At 41.0% G+C, this 21,221-nt stretch overlaps 1 protein-coding gene across 2 annotated transcripts in view; it reads right to left on the minus strand.

Annotated features, from left to right (window-relative positions):
- The window catches only part of LOC137434331 (ATP-dependent 6-phosphofructokinase, muscle type), a 153,724-nt gene that overhangs the window by 22,235 nt on the left and 110,268 nt on the right, over positions 1–21,221 (minus strand). For both annotated transcript variants that reach the window (XM_078785498.1, XM_078785497.1), the window contains exon 15: positions 414–484. In XM_078785498.1, the coding sequence (XP_078641624.1) occupies positions 414–484 (71 nt within the window). The remainder of the gene's footprint in view (positions 1–413; positions 485–21,221) is intronic.

Below are 21,221 nucleotides of genomic sequence, written 5' to 3' on the forward strand. Positions count from 1 at the left end.
GGCAGAGGCCTATGATAAAATGCTCCTATGCATTGCTCCTATGTTAAAATTTCATGTCAATCGGAGCAATGGTTGCCGAGAAGATGAATTTAAAAAAAATACAGACACGCCACACGTACAGAACCGAATGCCTAACCCAGATTTTCGCTTTGCAAGAGCAGGGTAAAAATGATGCCCTTTTGAAAAAGGCCCAATAGGACTGATGCTTGATGCACAGCATGAGAGTTCGGTATTTGCTGTATAATACGTTTCACAAGCATTTTTGTGGTGGTTCATATGCAGCCTGTTGCTGCTTTGGGAGCACGGCTGTGCTGCTGATGCAGTACCCCTCATTACCAGCTCTACCATAAAGTAAAGCCCAATTAATGTAACGGTTTATGTAGGATATACCATTGCAAAATCAGGAATCATACCGTTTAGTTCCGAGGAGAGATCCTCCCTTCCCTGTCCATCCAGCGACACTGCCCCAGGAAAACTCTTCAATCTAGAATAAACAAAGCAAAGCGATTGATCATTATTAATTATTATTAAAGATAATAATTTGTTTAACCATATACTAATTTGCATGCAGGTTGAATAATAATTGTGCACATTCAAGGGAAAACATGTATTCAGATGGTGAGATTAGTATAGGCTTCTAGGAGGTCATAATCTCTATCTCATTGAATTATTGATGATGCTTTGATATAATCAATATCTATCGGTGTACACAGAATCAGTGCACATTTCCAAATCTTCATCAGGTCTGAAAGAAGAGCTTAATAGTTATTTATGTTTTTTTAGGAAGAGGTTTGGCTGAGCAGTACAAAATGGTATTAATGTTATATTTGAATGTCGTTATTTCACACACATCATTTTTTCACAAGTCTGTTCCTCCCAAATATAATCATTTATTGAACAGCAATGGCCATTCCGAAATCATTGTTTAACATTTAAAATATATTGTAAACTAGCAGGAGTACCCGGCGTTGCCGGGGGGGGGGGGGGGGGGGGGAAGGAGGGGTGTGAGGAAGCAGGAGAGGGTTGGGGAATGGAAGGGGGAGTGGCGAGGGAGGGGTGGCTTGGATGACAGACCCTCCGTTTTGGGGGAGGTGGGGAAGGGTAGGAGGAAAAATTTACCCATGCAAAGAGTGCTTTAACCTCAGTGTTGCACAGGTAAAAAAAGGAAATTGTAATACCCTCTGCCACTATCACCAGGTGGCGCTACACAGTACACATTTACATCGAGAATTTACACCCCTCTCCCAGTCCCCAACACTCCCCGAATGAGGCTGCGGCCACATAGCTTATGTTACCCCTCTCCCCCCCCCCCCCCCCACCCAGACAAAGTTGTATTTGTATTTGTACTTCGAGTAAAGTATAAAAGTGTTTATAGCTGGAGTACCCGTCGTTGCTCAAGCGAAAAAGAAACATTAACATATTTGGAATGAGGGCAAATATAATGGAAAAGCAATTACATCCAAATCAGAATCCATCACAATTGTTAAATCATCATTTCACCTTTTCGCTGAATACATGCTGCTGAATGTGCCGTTCATCACGTTTCTGAGTTAAGTATGATGACGTTCAGGAGGAAGAAGAAGCCTTACCACCAACTTTGACAGCTTCCGGAATTGTTTTATTACTCGTGTTCAAATGTCTGGTGATTGTTTTGTATTTATTTATGCGAATGTGTACTTGTATATAACTGTCATTAATCAAAAAGGTTTAGGCACTATAGAGCGAGTTTTTTAAAATCCCAAACAACAAAACTTTTTTTTTTCAAAAATGTTTTTTTTTTTGCCTAAAACATTCCCAGGGAATCACTGATGAACCTCAGAGATGGCTGAACGGATCTTCATCAAGCTTTCAGAGAAAATTGGCGACACACAGACAGACACACACACACACACAGACCAAGGCTCTTTTATATAGTAGATGACACAAATTCCACAACACCCTAAACTTAACTTTCTTAATTGCAAACCTCAAAATAGTTGTTTTCCTAAAGTAAAAACTATATGTAATTAATATATTTTGTATCATCAATTAATAAAAACCACCTTTAGTGGCCTTTTTCGGGTACCGTGGTTGTTGTTTTTCGGTCCCCTTTTTGAAGCAATGTTTTACGGCCGGATGCCCTTCCTGCCGCCAGCCCTGTTTGTCGCCAGCCCTGTTTGTCGCCTTTTACGACAAGCAGGGAATTACCAGTGAACTGGTGCTCAATTGGCCGACCTCAGAGGGTGGCAGGCTGAGTCAACCCCCCTGGCGTTAATTCAGTGATCGACCGGGATTCGAACCCAGGATCCTAGGATCCTAAGCTGGCACCCGAACCGCTAAGCCAACGCCAGGCTATCTATCATCAATTAATAAAATGAATAATTAATACTAATCAATATACTTTCTGACTGCACGGATAATCATCTGGGTGCCATTCTTCATAAAGGTTTCGATCCTTTCAACCAAGAAGTTGTATGAACAGTGGGTCCACAGCTACGCCCATGGGTCAATATCAGTGGATCCACAACCTGAGCTGTATCTGGTCAACCCAGCAATGCAATCTCACTAATCAAACTTTGTATCTTTATCATTATAGGGATAAATATATTATCATATACATCTATCTATAATTCCATTAATCTCTGTGTGTATGTGTGTATGTGTGTTTGTATGTGTGTTTGTATGTGTGTTTGTATGTGTGTATGTGTGTATGTTTGTCTGTGACCGCTGTTTCTCGACAACTACCGGTCCGATATACTTGAAACTTGCCAGGTATATTGCTGGGGACCCGAGGATGTGCCTTTTCAAGGTTTGAAATTAATCGGACAAGTAGTTACCGAGCTATGGCGATTTCTTTACCAAACACTGCAAGCCGTTCGCTTTGGACCAAACCATTGCATGTAAATAGAGGGGGGGGGGGGGTTCTGTGGTCGTTGCGAATGGACCAAACCATTCATGTAAATAGAGGGGGGGGGGGTTCTGTGGTCGTTACTGCCACGTGGTTTCAAAGTTTTTTTTTTTGTTGTTTGCACGCATGTTTTTTTGCACCCACGTACGGGCACGCCCTAGGATGTTTACACACACACACCCCTACACAAATTTTTTTTTTTTTTTTTTTTGGCAAGGAACGGGCACCCACGTACGGGCACGTCCTAGCTTATATATAGTACGGGCATGCCCTAGTATTCATAATTCTCATAACAAATTATATAATATAACAATACATTAAATTATATAAGCCTTACCTTGAAGATTATACTAGAAGATCCCCTGTTAAAACACCCCAAATCCACCTCTTTAAATCCCTAACTTCTTTCCTGAAATTCCTAGAAGTGTTAATTTGCTTTATACCATGTACCCCTCCCTCCTCCCCCAGCCCTCCCCCTTCCACAGATCTACCGACGTCCCTGTTCTCTTCTGCTGTTGTGCTTGTGTGCTTCGCTTTCTCTCCCCCTCTTGTCTTCCACTCTTTCATTGCATGTTTTATGTGTCTGTGCATGTTTTCATGTTCAATGTGTTAGCTCTTGCACGAGCCTTGATGCTGTATACAATTTTTTTTTTTTTTAACCTGACATGCCCATTTTGCTGCGGGAGTAATGCATTCGATCGTGTCCGTGTGTGTGCGTGTGTATGTTCGTGTGTTTGTGAACAAGATATCTGGAAAAGTTCTCAACGGATTTGGATGAAAGTTGGTGGAATGATTGCCCTTGGGATAAGGAAGAATTGATTCGTTTTTGGTGAAGCTCAGGATATTATTCCGGATCCAGGAATTTTTTGAAGGATTGTTTACCATTGGAAGATAGGGCTCATTTTTTTTTAACATTATCTTCTATATATTCTATATTTAACATTGTGATATGAAAATAGTTTTCATATTTGTTATAAATGTAGTTTAAACTCGTGGTTATGCGTTAGAGCGGTGTATTTTGTTAGCAGCGTCGTCTTCAAGGTTCTTTTTTTTTCTTCTAATAAAGACATTTTGTCATTTTAAAACCACCAAAGTGTGTATTAGGTTTCTCCGTTTCATAAAATGTATCGTTTGATACGTTATAATCCTTTAAAACTGTTTTTTTGTTTGTTTTTTAACCTCAGAAGAGAACTCAACATTTACCTCAGCAAATGTCAATCGCCGTGTCAGTATTTGATGAACTTAAAAAGACTTAGGTGACATAAGTGTGACCAGCATGTGTACGGGATTCTTCCCAGAAGAATGAGTGGTCGCATTAGCTTGTACGACTTAAAATGAGCGAGTTTTGTTTTGACGTTTGGGCCAGTTTTACATGTTGTATCCCTAAGGAATGAAACGAACGTTTTTCCTGGCTTACAATTTTATTTGAAGTCACACATGCCTCAAAATACACTCACTTATATGGAATTGAACGCTGAATCCGAAAATGTAAGTGAAATTGCCTTGTTTTTTTTTTACATTATCTTCTATATATTCCAAATATATATATATATATATATATATATATATATATATATATATATATATATATATATATATATATATATATATCTGTGCAGTGTCGGTCTTGTGTTGTCTTGTCTTGTGTTGTCACTGAACCACTCCCTCAAACTTTTGTGAAATCGTACTATTCCAACTTGACCCACGGCGGGAGTATGCGCTCTACTGAGTGGCATTCTAGTTCAATTTAGTTGTTATTCAAACACAGAAACTGTCATAACAACAGTTTCCCATGTCCTCGATTGCATCTCCCAATATACTAATTTAAAAAATGTTTTAAATGCATTTATTTGAATTAATAATGTTTTTACCGTTTGTATCGCACAAATTTAGTTTAGACTTTTTGAAATCAAATTAATTAAAATTTAAATAAATAAAATTTAATTCAATTTAATTTTTAATTCAACTCACTGAATCTGCAAACTGTAGCGCCCTGTTTTAGCATACGTCTAACGAGGTGTTTTAGCTTATTCATTATTTCTGTTCTCTTTGTGGTTGCTCTCACTGTAATGATTATTACCTCCACCACCGGAGGTGGGCAGTGATTGTTTTAATCCCTGTCTGTGAACAAAATATCTCAAAAAGTTGTGGACGTATTCAGACGAAATTTGGTGGACAGGTTTGCTATGTGACAAGGACGAAATGATTAGATTTTGGTGAAGATCCGAATATGGATACTAATGTTTAAGTGATTCTTCACCATGGAGGGTTATGGCTAAAAATATATCCGAGGCATCCAAAAACTACGTATACTAAACCCTTAAATACCGTGGGGGTTATGGTCCTGGAAAATGCTGCGATATTCAGAACCGCGATAGTGAAAACCAATTTCCCATGGAAAAAAGTTGGTTAGGTTACTGAGCTTCGAGAATTTATAGAGGAAGGTCGGCAGCAAAAAATAAACACAGCAAATTAAATAAACATGAACTAAAAATAAATCGGCTTTATGATAAAACATGAAATATTCAGCTGATTAAACTTTCCCCCTCAGCTCCACCATTCATCACCTATTAATCTCTTAAATTGTTTCCTCTTTGTAATCGGTTGATGTGTTTCTGTTACTAGTACACCCGCTCACTATAGGAGGGGCAGGAAGGGTCATTCCTCTTTGGGGTAGATAGATTACAGTCTCTCTATGATCGGGTCTCAATAACATTGGGTGTGTGTTCAATTACCAAGTGTCTTGTGGAGATATCGCCAAGTGGTTTAAGCATTCGAGCAAGCACTCCATTCAAAACCGTCAAGGAACGGCTAGCTTGGAAAGCGCTAGCTAGCTGCTTGGTAAATGAACACAACCCGGGCTTCCTCCCTTTCAGTTTCGTGTTAAATAGCAGGAGCGAGTTTCAAAAGTTCGCTACGAAAAACGCCACGGTATTGGCAGAAAGGGTCATGTTATTAACCCGACCCTTGTGGGGTATATAGAGTACAGTAGATCTTCGCTCAGTTCTGTAAGTAAAGCTTACCTGACTAATGTCGGAATTCCTCCAAATTTCTTAATTTAGTGTTATAAACAGCATTAGCGACTGGTAAAAGGCTAATCATACGTGTTTGTGGTTTATAATATTTTTACCGCTGGTAGAGGCCGTTGCTCCCACAGAAACGCCATGATAAGCTATTTATAAATGTTGACTCGATGTTTGTTGAAGGAGGAAAAACACCTTGGGTAGGTGGGATATTAATGGTATTAATATTGTTTTGAAATAACATTAATATTATGCTATTATCGTTAGTTTTGTTATTCGAAGCGGCCTTGTAAAAACTCCACGATAAAGCTCACTTAACATCGATATACACCTCAACATGCAACCCCATTGACGGCAATAATAATAATAATAATAATAATACATTTATTTTATATAGCGCTTTTCAAGAAGCCCAAAGGCGCTTTGACAGAGTACAAAAAACAAGTGCAAAAAGACAAAAATCAATAGGTAAATAATCCAAGCAAAAGGAAGGAGAAGGAGAAGGAGAAGGAGAAGAGATAGTCAGGGGTTAAATGCTGTGGGTTAAATGTTGAATGCAGTGTTGAACAGGTGGGTCTTGAGTGATGTTTTGAATGTGGTGAGTGAGGAGGAGTCTCTGATGGTGTGAGGTAGTGAGTTCCAGAGGGTGGGAGCAGCGATGGAGAAGGCCCTGTCCCCCCAGGATCTGAATTTTGTCCGGATGAGAGGGGTCAGGAGGTTGGTACCAGCAGAGCGGAGGTTGCGGTTAGGAGTGTGTCTGGAGAGGACCAATGGTGGGGAAAACCCACTCGGGGGAGAAGACGCCCTTAGTGAGGGGGCAAATGAATGTGCTACAACCTTCATTATGTAACTCTTAGTCGTCCTGTCAAATTTGGTTGAGATTGGATAAGTAACGACAGAATGTATTGGGGTCAAAAATTAATCAGACAGACAGACACCAAATGGCGTATTTTAGTATGATGATAAATCGTTTTGCAGTTCTGTGAAGCAGTGAATAAATAAAATTAAAAGAATCACTTTTGTCTATAGTTTTACACTTCAGCGCCATTCCATTATTAGCGGTACGAAAGCCTTGTGGTGTGAGATAATACACAGCTCAGCTCTAAAGCCGTGATTGGTCGAAACATGGAACCTACGATATTTAAGGGTTGATTATATATTGAACAAAATTTTTCAAATGGAGCGCCTTTCCACTATTAAATTGCGTCAGATGTTGCAATAAATTTGTATTGGTGCTCCCAGCTTGCCGGCTCGATGACAGAGATGCAATTTGCATTTTTGCCACCTTCATCACAACCCGCGTTTAGAATCATGTGCGGGCACAGGCAACTTGCTCGCCAAAATGAATGAACCATTTGTGAAATTGTACATTTCAGCAACATTCACAAAAACTGAAGTTTTAAGAGAACCCCACTAATTCTCTCATGGATACAAAATAACCATGCAAAACTTGTAAACAATATGTAGTAGCTTATGATATATGACTCCATTGCCTTTCCTCCAATACCGTGAAAATGAGCATTCTTTACATATTATAGGTACAGTTTGGGGCAAAAAACATTAGATTAGTGCAAAAAAAAAAAAAAAAAAAAAATACATACAGGGGGCTGCAAAAGTAGGTACACAGTAATGAAAAACAAAACGTGCGCACAAAACGTATTTTATTGATTATACAAGCATATCAATAATATATCAATAATAAACATATCAATGAATTAAATGAATTATGAAATGAATTAAATTAAATTATTAAATTAAATGAAATGAATCCTAGCACCACTATTATAATACTGGTATAATCCTTACTGTATACCTACTTTTGCAGTCCCCTGTATATATATATATATATATATATATATATATATATATATATATATATATATATATATATATATATATATATATATATATATATATATATATATATATATATATCTATATTATAATAGCCGTAGATGATTCTGTCTGTCTGTCTGTCTATCTGTTGGGTGTCTGTCCGGGGTGTGGCTTACTCGGTTTGCAGAGTAGCTCCACCCATAGCTCCACCCATTCTGGGAGTGGCTATAAACAAATATCCACCATTTTATTAACTCGCATAGCTTTGAGTCCTGTTTTGTAGGCCCGTGGTGTCTTGCTCTCCCCCAGTTTTATTTCAAATCAAATTCGATAAATCATTTCATTTTTCACAGTCGCTAACATAGTTTTAGACTCGGGTGAAAAAAAACGGGAAGAAAATCCGATGAAAGTTGCCGTTTATAGAACGAAATGAATTCTCAAAGGCCTGTAACTTCAAGGCCATTGAGTCTCTCTCACGCCTTTATCTCCAATCTAACTCACCATATGATTTCATTTTTATCGATGGTTTTACTTTTAGACTCGGTGTCAGCAATAATTGAGAACAATCCACACACGCGGGAAAATGCAGAGATATATTTTTTAAAATCGCGTCATGGTGTATCATACACCGCCCAACATGACACCGCCGGCAATGTGTCGATATATATTAAAAATTCGCTTTTGCTTTTCCGTTATGATATATTACTATTTCGTTTGATGATAGTCGTCACAAAAACGTCAACAATGATGCCGACATATATTTCTTCGTTTTTATTTCATTCAACATATTAGCCGGAAGTAAAATATGTTTCAGGAAATTACCGAGAGATATTTCTTCGTTTTTTTTATTAGTTATGTGCGCATACACTTTAAATAGGTTTATTTGAAATCTTTAATTTTCCACAAACATTCCACACACGCGGGAAAATGCAGAGATATATTTTTTAAAATCGCGTCATGGTGTATCATACACCGCCCAACATGACACCGACGGCAATGTGTCGATATCTATTTTAAATTCGATATATCATTTCATTTTTCACAGTCGCTAACATAGTTTTAGACTCGGTTGAAAAAAAACGAGAAGAAAATCCGATGAAAGTTGCCGTTTATAGAACGAAATGAATTCTCAAATGCCTGTAACTTCAAGGCCATTGAGTCTCTCTCACGCCTTTATCTCCAATCTAACTCACCATATGATTTCATTTTTATCGATGGTTTTAGAGTCGGTGTCAGCAATAATTGAGAACATTCCACACACGCGGGAAAATGCAGATATATTTTTTAAAATCGCGTCATGGTGTATCATACACCGCCTAACATGACACCGACGGCAACGTGTCGATACATATTAAAAATTCGATATTTCATTTTTCACAGTCGCTAACATAGTTTTCGACTCGGTTGAAAAAAAACGGGAAGGAAATCCAATGAAAGTTGCCGTTTATAGAACGAAATGAATTCTCAAACGCCTGTAACTTCAACTTCAAGGCCATTGAGTCTCTCTCACGCCTTTATCTCCAATCTAACTCACCATATGATTTCATTTTTATCGATGGTTTTGGACTCGGTGTCAGCAATAATTGAGAACATTCCACACACGCGGGAAAATGCAGAGATATATTTTTAAAAATCGCGTCATGGTGTATCATACACCGCCCAACATGACACCGACGGCAACGTGTCGATATATATTAAAAATTCGCTTTTGCTTTTCCGTTAAGATATATTACTTTTTCGTTTGATGACAGTCGTCACAAAAACGTCAACAATGATGCCGACATATATTTCTTCGTTTTTATTTAATTCAACATTATTAGCCGGAAGTAAAATATGTTTCAGGAAATTACCGAGAGATATTTCTTCGTTTTTTAAAATTAGTTATGTGCGAATACACTTTAAATAGGTTTATTTGAAATCTTTAATTTTCCACAATATAATTTACTTGCCATTTATCATTTGATGATTACGAGACAAATTCCTCCTGAGGATCGTGACAATTCATGCGCTGCGTGGAAACTTCTATTTCCAAAATGAATGAGACGATCGATGAAGAACGCAGACTTGAACAGGATGCAGCAAGAAAACGAATGAGACGGGCGAACGAGTCCATCGACGAACGTCAATGCAAACTTGCGGGGTCACCCGTGGGAATCCCACGGGCATGGATGTGTGTGACATTTCGACATATTGAGTTAGATGCTGCACATTCATTTTTACAAAATGGTTACTGGCAAGTCATCAGATCCAGAAATGGTGTAAAAACCACCGTTTAGAGGCCATTTTTCCCCGCAAAGCGGGGGTTGGCCTTTTCGGGGACCGTGGTAGTTGTTGTTTTTTTGTCCCCTTTTTTTTACGGGCGTTTGTTTTACGGCCGGATGCCCTTCCTGACGCCAACCCTTTTTGCCACCTTCAACGACAAACAGGGAATTACCAGTGAACTGGTACTCAATTAGCCGACCTCGGACGGATGACAGGCTGAGTCAACCCCCCTGGCATTAATTCGGCGATCGACCGAGATTCGAACCCAGGATCCTAAGCCGGCACCCTAGCCGCTAGCCCAACACCAGAAATGGTGTCATGAACACAATTTATTTACGCACAAGCACAAAAGCAAGACGGGCCGATTTCCGATTCCGACGGGCCGACGGGCGAGACGGGCCGATTTCCGATTCCGACGGGCCGATTTGGAGCAAGAAAAAGAACGAGACGGGAGAAAAAGGAGAGAAACGAGACGGGGAAAGCCGATTGGAGAGGCGAGTGAGGCGCGATTGGAGAGGAGTGTGAGGCGCGATTGGAGAGGAGTGTGAGGCGCGATTGGAGAGGAGTGTGAGGCACGATTGGAGAGGAGTGTGAGGCGTGATTGGAGAGGAGTGTGAGGCACGATTGGAGAGGAGTGATTGGAGGGGAGTGTGAGGCACGATTGGAGAGTGTGAGGCACGATTGGAGAGGAGTGTGAGGCGCGATTGGAGAGGAGTGTGAGGCGCGATTGGAGAGGAGTGTGAGGGGCGATTGGAGAGGCGTGTGAAGGATTGCAGAGGAGAGGAGTGTGAGGGATTGGAGAGGTGAGGGATTGGAAAGGAGAGGGATGTGAGGGTTTGGAGAGGAGAGGAGTGCTAGGTGGAGAGAGGAGAGTGTCAGGTGGAGACAGGAGAGTGTCAGGTGGAGACAGGAGAGTGTCAGGTGGAGAGGAGTGAGGGGTCACATATTATGTGAAATAACTAAATTCACACCATTTCTGGATCTGATGACTTGCCAGTAACCATTTTGTAAAAATGAATGTGCAGCATATAACTCAATATGTCGAAATGTCACACACATCCATGCCCGTGGGATTCCCACGGGTGACCCCGCTAGTCTATATTATAATAGCCGTAGATGATTCTGTCTGTCTGTCTGTCTATCTGTTGGGTGTCTGTCCGGGGTGTGGCTTACTCGGTTTGCAGAGTCGCTCCACCCATAGCTCCACCCATTCTGGGAGTGGCTATAAACAAATATCCACCATTTTATTAACTCGCATAGCTTTGAGTCCTGTTTTGTAGGCCCGGGGTGTCTTGCTCTCCCCCAGTTTTATTTCAAATCAAATTCGATAAATCATTTCATTTTTCACAGTCGCTAACATAGTTTTAGACTCGGTTGAAAAAAAACGGGAAGAAAATCCGATGAAAGTTGCCGTTTATAGAACGAAATGAATTCTCAAAGGCCTGTAACTTCAAGGCCATTGAGTCTCTCTCACGCCTTTATCTCCAATCTAACTCACCATATGATTTCATTTTTATCGATGGTTTTACTTTTAGACTCGGTGTCAGCAATAATTGAGAACAATCCACACACGCGGGAAAATGCAGAGATATATTTTTTAAAATCGCGTCATGGTGTATCATACACCGCCCAACATGACACCACCGGCAATGTGTCGATATATATTTAAAATTCGCTTTTGCTTTTCCGTTATGATATATTACTATTTCGTTTGATGATAGTCGTCACAAAAACGTCAACAATGATGCCGACATATATTTCTTCGTTTTTATTTCATTCAACATATTAGCCGGAAGTAAAATATGTTTCAGGAAATTACCGAGAGATATTTCTTCGTTTTTTTTATTAGTTATGTGCGCATACACTTTAAATAGGTTTATTTGAAATCTTTAATTTTCCACAAACATTCCACACACGCGGGAAAATGCAGAGATATATTTTTTAAAATCGCGTCATGGTGTATCATACACCGCCCAACATGACACCGACGGCAATGTGTCGATATCTATTTTAAATTCGATATATCATTTCATTTTTCACAGTCGCTAACATAGTTTTAGACTCGGTTGAAAAAAAACGAGAAGAAAATCCGATGAAAGTTGCCGTTTATAGAACGAAATGAATTCTCAAATGCCTGTAACTTCAAGGCCATTGAGTCTCTCTCACGCCTTTATCTCCAATCTAACTCACCATATGATTTCATTTTTATCGATGGTTTTAGAGTCGGTGTCAGCAATAATTGAGAACATTCCACACACGCGGGAAAATGCAGATATATTTTTTAAAATCGCGTCATGGTGTATCATACACCGCCTAACATGACACCGACGGCAACGTGTCGATACATATTAAAAATTCGATATATCATTTCATTTTTCACAGTCGCTAACATAGTTTTCGACTCGGTTGAAAAAAAACGGGAAGGAAATCCAATGAAAGTTGCCGTTTATAGAACGAAATGAATTCTCAAACGCCTGTAACTTCAACTTCAAGGCCATTGAGTCTCTCTCACGCCTTTATCTCCAATCTAACTCACCATATGATTTCATTTTTATCGATGGTTTTGGACTCGGTGTCAGCAATAATTGAGAACATTCCACACACGCGGGAAAATGCAGAGATATATTTTTAAAAATCGCGTCATGGTGTATCATACACCGCCCAACATGACACCGACGGCAACGTGTCGATATATATTAAAAATTCGCTTTTGCTTTTCCGTTAAGATATATTACTTTTTCGTTTGATGACAGTCGTCACAAAAACGTCAACAATGATGCCGACATATATTTCTTCGTTTTTATTTAATTCAACATTATTAGCCGGAAGTAAAATATGTTTCAGGTTATGTGCGAATTAAAATTATTAAAATTAGTTATGTGCGAATACACTTTAAATAGGTTTATTTGAAATCTTTAATTTTCCACAATATAATTTACTTGCCATTTATCATTTGATGATTACGAGACAAATTCCTCTTGAGGATCGTGACAATTCATGCGCTGCGTGGAAACTTCTATTTCCAAAATGAATGAGACGATCGATGAAGAACGCAGACTTGAACAGGATGCAGCAAGAAAACGAATGAGACGGGCGAACGAGTCCATCGACGAACGTCAATGCAAACTTGCGGGGTCACCCGTGGGAATCCCACGGGCATGGATGTGTGTGACATTTCGACATATTGAGTTAGATGCTGCACATTCATTTTTACAAAATGGTTACTGGCAAGTCATCAGATCCAGAAATGGTGTAAAAACCACCGTTTAGAGGCCATTTTTCCCCGCAAAGCGGGGGTTGGCCTTTTCGGGGACCGTGGTAGTTGTTGTTTTTTTGTCCCCTTTTTGAAGCAATGTTTTACAGCCGGATGCCCTTCCTGACGCCAACCCTTTTTGCCGCCTTCAACGACAAACAGGGAATTACCAGTGAACTGGTACTCAATTAGCCGACCTCGGAAGGATGACAGGCTGAGTCAACCCCCCTGGCATTAATTCGGCGATCGACCGAGATTCGAACCCAGGATCCTAAGCCGGCACCCTAGCCGCTAGCCCAACACCAGAAATGGTGTCATGAACACAATTTATTTACGCACAAGCACAAAAGCAAGACGGGCCGATTTCCGATTCCGACGGGCCGACGGGCGAGACGGGCCGATTTCCGATTCCGACGGGCCGATTTGGAGCAAGAAAAAGAACGAGACGGGAGCAAAAGGAGAGAAACGAGACGGGGAAAGCCGATTGGAGAGGCGAGTGAGGCGCGATTGGAGAGGAGTGTGAGGCGCGATTGGAGAGGAGTGTGAGGCACGATTGGAGAGGAGTGTGAGGCGTGATTGGAGAGGAGTGTGAGGCACGATTGGAGAGGAGTGATTGGAGGGGAGTGTGAGGCACGATTGGAGAGGAGTGTGAGGCGCGATTGGAGAGGAGTGTGAGGCGCGATTGGAGAGGAGTGTGAGGCGCGATTGGAGAGGCGTGTGAAGGATTGGAGAGGAGAGGAGTGTGAGGGATTGGAGAGGTGAGGGATTGGAAAGGAGAGGGATGTGAGGGTTTGGAGAGGAGAGGAGTGCTAGGTGGAGAGAGGAGAGTGTCAGGTGGAGACAGGAGAGTGTCAGGTGGAGACAGGAGAGTGTCAGGTGGAGAGGAGTGAGGGGTCACATATTATGTGAAATAAATAAATTGTGTTCATCACACCATTTCTGGATCTGATGACTTGCCAGTAACCATTTTGTAAAAATGAATGTGCAGCATATAACTCAATATGTCGAAATGTCACACACATCCATGCCCGTGGGATTCCCACGGGTGACCCCGCTAGTACAGTCATGTTATCACTGCAGGAAAAACGCCTTGGGGAAGTGGGACATTATGAGTATTAATATTGTTTTGTAATAACATTAACAATATGCGATTTATCATTAATTTTGTTATTAAAAGCGTCTTTGGAAAAACGCCACAATAAAGCTAATTTAACATTTATATACACCTCAACGTGCAACCCCATTAACGGCAATGGCGGGGAAAATCGCTCGGGGGGAGAAAACCCCCTTGGGGAGGGGGGTAAATAAATGTGCTACAACCTTCATTGTGTAACCCTTCGTCATCCTGTCATGTTTGGTTGAGATTGGATAAGTAACGATGGCATGTATTGGCGTCAAAAGTTCATCACACAGACAGACAAAAATGGCGTATTTTAGTATGATAGTGCAATGCAGATCATTCAATTTACCATAAAAATTGTCATTTCAGGGACTTACAGGCATTGAGAATGAGTTGGATGGACCTGAGGTACGTGTCTAGACATCGGTAGATGATGGTGATGTCTCGCCACACTTCTCATTGTACTTGCCCATTTCATGAAATAGACCCAGATAATTCATTCTGTTGTAGAGTTTGGCGGAGCACGTGCGCTAAGAATGTATCACATGTACAATGATGTGAAACGTGGCTTTTCCAACGATTTGACTGGTCTTTTTCAACATTATGGTGAAAATGTCTGTCCGCAAAGTGTGCAGCCTCATGCCCTCCTGCTGCCCAAGGAGAAGCGGGCCTTAACGGAATGAAGGTAAGTGTTTCTGTATATAAAGAAGAAAGCATGATTTGGCCTCAGAGTTTATCCAACTGCATCAATACGTTACCTCTAATTCCCAAAATGGTTTCCTCTACAATACAGGGTCAAAAAGGCAATAAAGGTGATGTTGGTGAACCTGGAAAACAAGGCCATAAGGTGAGTCTATTCTTCACCTGAATTGTATTACGTTCTCTCGTGATAAAATAGACTGTTGGTTCGAAAAATTTCCATCGACTTTCGTAGTCATCTCTTCTGTCCCTCCTCACCAGCCTTGAATCCTCTGTAACTGGATGGGATCGTATTCCCACTCTGATTCTCAAAATCTATTCTTCAGCCCGATCTTCTCTTTCTTTTCTCTTCTCCAGATCTTTCTCTGATGGTCATTTGCCTCCATCTTGAAAAGTTGCCCAAATCAATCCCATTCACATGAAAGGTGCTAATATCGACTCATCCTCTCAACGACAGACAGAAAGAACAACCTTCTCCCTATCATATGCAAAGGGATGCACTCTATCATTGCTGCAGACCTCAAGTCTTATGCACAGTGTCTTCAGAAAGTATTCACACCCCTTGACTTTTTCTAATTTTTTTTATGTTACAGCCTGAATATAAAATGGATTCAATTGAGATTTTTTTGTCACTGATCTACACATAATACCCTATAATGTCAAAGAGAATTTTTAAAATAAATTAATTAAAAATGTAAAGTTGAAATGTCTTGGGTCAATAAGTATTCACCCCTTTGCTATGACACTCCAAATCGAGCTCAGGTGCATCCAATTTCCTATGATCATCGTTGACATGTCTGAACAACTTGATTTGAGTTCACCTGTGGTCAATTCAATTGTTTGGACATGATGTAGAAATAAACACACCTTTCTATACAAGGTCCCACAGTTGACAGTGCATGTCAGAGCAGAAACTGTCCGTAGAACTCCAAGATAGAATTGTGAGGAGGCATAGATCTGGGGAAGGGTATAAAACAATTTCTAGAGTGTTGAAAGTTCCCAAGAGCACAGTGAACTCCATCTTTAGGAAATGAAAATAATATGGAACGATCCAGATGCTTCCTAGAGCTGTCCGTCAGACCAAATTGAGCAACCGGACAAGAAGGACCTTGGTCAGGGAGGTGACCAATGACCCAATGACCACTCTGACAGAACTACAGAGTTCCTTGGCTGAGATGGGAGAACCTGCTGGAAGGACAACGGTCTCAGCAGCACTTCACAAATCTAGGCTTAATGGGAGAGTGGCCAGATGGAAGCCATTCCTGAGAAAAAGCCAAAAGTCACGTTAAAGACTCTGAGAGCATGAGGCTTAAGATTCTCTGGTCTGATGAGACGAAAATTGAACTCTGGCATGAATGCAAACCATTACATCTGGCGGAAACAGAGCACAGCTCATCACCAATCTAATACCATCCCTACCGTGAAGCATGGTGGTGGCAGCATCATGCTATGGGGATGCTTTTCAGTGGCAGGGACAGATTTGTAAAGATAGAAGGAACAATGAATGGAGCCAAATACAGGAAAATTCTTGAGAACCTGCTTCAGAGTGCAAAAGACCTTAGACTGCAGCGATTTACGTTCCAACAGGACAACGACCCCAAACATACAGCAAAAGCAACACTGGAATTGTTTCAGAACAAGAACGTGAAAGTGCTTGGGTGGCCCAGCCATATCCCAGACTTGAATCCCATTGAGAATCTGTCTAAAGACTTGAATATTGCTGTTCACCGACGCTCCCCATCCAACTTGACAGAGCTTGAGCAAATCTGCACTGAAGAATGGGAGAAACTCCCCAAATCCAGGTGTGCAAAACGGATACAGACAAACCCAAGAAGACTCGAAGCTGTAATCACTGCCAAAGGCGTTTCTCCGAATTATTGACTCAGGTAGTTGAATACTTGTGTAAATTTGATATTTATGTATTTCATTTTGAATTACTTTGTAAAAAATTCTAAAAAGGAAATTCCACTTTGACATTATGGGGTATTTATTATGTGTAGATCAGTGACAAAAAAAATCTCAATTTAATCCATTTTAAATTCAGGCTGTAACACAACAAAATGTGAAAAAAGTCAAGGGGTGTGAATACTTTATGAAGGCACTGTAGATGTTCAGCAACTCTGATCATTAGTTCAGTTTCTGCCCAGCTATTCTCACCCTGGGCATGTTCCTTCTTTGAAACAAACAAAGAATGGATGTTCCTAGTCTCAAACAGGAGTTCACTGCCTTCACTCTGAACATCTCTCGTGCCTTGATTACTATTTGGCTCCCAGCATTGCTTTCCAAGCTGTCTTTCAGTGCCATTCTAAGTACCCTCCTTGAATGCCTATCAATTTTCTCTGCAAGCACAAACAGCAGGTCACTCTAGATGGCATTCTGTCTTATGTTCAGCCTCTTGAGCCTGGTGATAACTCATACGGAAGATTACTTGAATTTTTGGTCTTTATCAATGACCTCTGCGCTTCCCTGGAAAATCCTCAGTACCACTTTGCTGTTGACTCCAATCTGTGCACAACATTTGGGGATTGTAGAGAGAAGTGTGGTGGGGCAGATGGAGGACATTACTGGTAAAGCACCATATTTGGACAGGCCTCTCACCCCGGCAACGGTTAGCTGATGAGAGCTTATCATTGGGCCAACTTCAACATTGAGAGCATCAGAATGGGAGATCTGAAAAGTGTCCCACCTCTTCCCACAGTCCCAATGCAACAGGTCTCCATGGCATCACTAGCCACAGATTTGGGAAAACAACAAGTCACTGGTCAACTAACTGCAATACATCTTCAATTTAAGGAAAGTCAAAAGTCCTCAATGTTCTTCCATAAAGATTAGCTGTTAAACAATCCCGTCTGCTAGTATTAGTGGGACATAAAAAAGATCCCACGGTGTCCTTCAGGAAGAGTAGGTGACCCTGAACAATTACAAGTTCTTGCTCTAACCTACAGGAGGCACAACATCAACAACACAGCAAACAATGCTACCTGCATCCATGTGCCGCATGTGAATGTGGAAGAAGAAGCTGTTAAACCCTCCCTGTTTACTTCTCTGTCCAATGCCTGGAAGCAGTGCAGTCCCTCGCTTCACTATAAACTATATAACTCGCCCTGTGTGGACCATATTTCCAAGCTGTTCTTGAAAGGTAGCCATCACCTTGGTATTCTCCGCAGAACCAAATCCATTCTGAGCCATGCACAGCTCAATATGGCATATACAATATGTATCAATGAGTCTGGCTCCCCACTAAGAGCTGGTGCAGCTGCTTCCCATCTTGTTCCCCTGGAGGCAGAGTCAAACTATTTTTGTACGATTTCCATCTCATGGCAGGTTGGCCGAGTCCCCAGGGTCTGCTTCTCGCCGACTACAACCGCTTCCCTAACCCCCTTTTCACTCTGCGACTCCTCTTCGCATATGGGGATGTATTTGTGTATTTTTGTCTGCCTGCTCTCCTCTGCTGCTCTGTCAACTTGCCACCCTCTGTCATTGAACTCCTCCATGAGCCTCGACTTCTGGAGAACAAAAAATATTATTACATAACGTAAAATGATGGATTTATGGATACCCTGGCCCATACGTTCAATACATGCCTTTCCGCCCTCTTACTTTATCATCTCCGCAAGGTTCTGTCCCCTCTGTACTCAATCCTCCCATGCCACCATACCATCCTTTTTTATTTTTCAATTTAGATTTTCTCAATTGTTGGAACCAATAATGATGTTTAATTTGAAAAGGAACAGTAATTGTGAAACGTAAGATGCTCTTGGTATGACGTCATTTGTGTGAATTGCAGGGAGAGGAGGGACGACAGGGTCTTCTTGGACCTACTGGCATTTCAGGAAATAAGGTGATTCCAAACACTCTGTACTAACACAAGTAAACAGCAGCTGGAAAGTAATATAAATATGCTAATTTTTACACATTGTAACCGAATAGATTATTTCATCACAAAGGGGAAATTCCATTAATGCTCCACCCAGAGAACAATGGAATCCAGTCAGGTGATTACCTCACATTGGGAAAATTCCAATCAAATTTGCCGCACACTCTGAAGGCGGAGTAACATCAAGATTCAGACAAAAATGGCGGTTTACAACAAAAAAAATCAAAAAGTTTATAAAACCTGTATTGTGCAAACAGCAGTCTTGTATCTACCATTCGGGTATGCTTACACAATGTAAGCAATAGCAAACCATGCTCCATACGCAGGTACATCATAATGTCAAGTCCGTTGCCGATGAAAACCAGCCTTGGACGGATAGCCGGGCGATTAAGCCGAAATTTGGCGGTACCTTTTGGCGCGCGTGATGGAACCAAAGTGCTTACCTGCATGGAGCTCACGGGGTTTTAATCTGAAACCCACGAACAAAGAAACACGACACAGCAAATAAAATACACAATAATGAATTTAATGAAATTAATGCACGGAATGAAAATGAACGGTGAGGTAAATCTATAATGCTAATCGAGGTACCTCCACATGCAGACTCAAAAACAGACAGGGGAATGATAAAGGAAAATAAATGATGTTCTTTTCATGTCGGCCGGCACTCAGCTTGCTCAACGAGATTGTTGAATGTGGTGTCGGCAGCACCAGGCGGCCTGAAGCTGCTCGCGTGGGAAACGCACAAGATGGCGCGAAGTTCCTCTCTGCGTCGCCACAAACGTAAGGGGGTTCGTACGGCCGGTCCTCTTTCGCTGTTGTCTCCCCCCCGAAACATGACGTGGCTCCAGCTCCCCCGAAAAACACCACCGGCAAGCAACATGCCTTGCTCCAACGTTGCAAAGGTTCTCTGAGCTCCAAACAGTCCTCCCCAAAAAGCGCACAGGAGCCAGCCGCAACCGAGAGCCAGAGACAAAAGCGTCCGCCCACCACGAAGCCAGCATGAGAGAGAGACTGATTCTTCCTTTTCCCCTGTTCGAACCTTTCTCGCTCTGACGTCACCCTGACGTCACCCTGACCAATCGCCGAGTTCCACTGAATCGCCTCATGGTCGGGCTCGACCAATGACGAACTTCGGGGCGTGGCCTTCCTCCTTAGTCGTTGGTGGGGTGGGGTTTAGTTGTCTATCAAGAACGGTCGGCTCTGCTCAGGGATGTTCGGGTTTCTGTCACAGTTATGTCAGTTGTTGTGGTTTAATGGAGCGTTTTATGGCCGGCTTGTTATAATTGTAAAAACACATCGGGAAAAATCACAGGAGGCAATCACATACTGGGAGAAACTAATCTTAACCCTACCTAGTTAACACACACTCCACCCCCTGTGTGAAGACACATAAACGATCTTAAGCTCACAGTTTTTCTACTTGCATACATCGAGATTGGCTTCCTACTCACACGCGGTCCATGCTACCCTACACAGTTCTATCTCCACTATGGTATGGTTCTAATTTTAATTGAGATATTTATTTCAGTTTACACTTTAGAAATTACGTGGAAATAATTTCTAAAGTTAGATTATTCAAATGTTAGATATAGATTGAGTTTTTTTTACGGACGCATTTGCGGTTTTTACGTACATTTCCATTGAGATATTTATTTCAGTTTGTGCTTTAGAAATAACAATTTTCAAATGTTACATATAGATTGAGTTTCTTTTTATGGATGCGTTTACAGTTTTAACGTCAATTTTCATTGAGATATTTATTTGAGTTTACACCTTAGAAATGACAATTTTCAAATATTAGATATCGATTAAGGTTTTTTTCCGGACGCATTCATGGTTTTTACATAAATTTTCATTGAGATATTTATTTCAGTTTACACTTAGAAATTACAATTTTCAAATGTTATATATAGATTGAGTTTCTTTTTATGGATGCATTTGTGGTTTTTACGTAAATTTTCATTGAGATTTTAATTTCACTTTACACTTAAGCAATTACAGTTTTCAAAGCTTATTCGATTGAGGTTATTTTTATGGACGTTTTCCGGTTTTTTAACGTAAATTTTCATTTGCGGATGCTTTCCGATGGTTCTGTGATTTTTCCCGGTGTACCGACTTCGATGTCCGTCGGCACGCCAAATTTCAGCTTTCTACGACACCAAAAGGTGCAGAACATTAACATCAGTCAGTGGTTAGAAAGAGCTTTATATATTAAATGCACCTGGGTTTTTAGCCATAGACCCTCCTGGTACTCTCACTTA

The sequence above is a fragment of the Myxine glutinosa genome, chromosome 10 (genome assembly GCF_964187855.1).
Source record: "Myxine glutinosa chromosome 10, kmMyxGlut1.1, whole genome shotgun sequence".
Classification (NCBI taxonomy): domain Eukaryota; kingdom Metazoa; phylum Chordata; class Myxini; order Myxiniformes; family Myxinidae; genus Myxine; species Myxine glutinosa.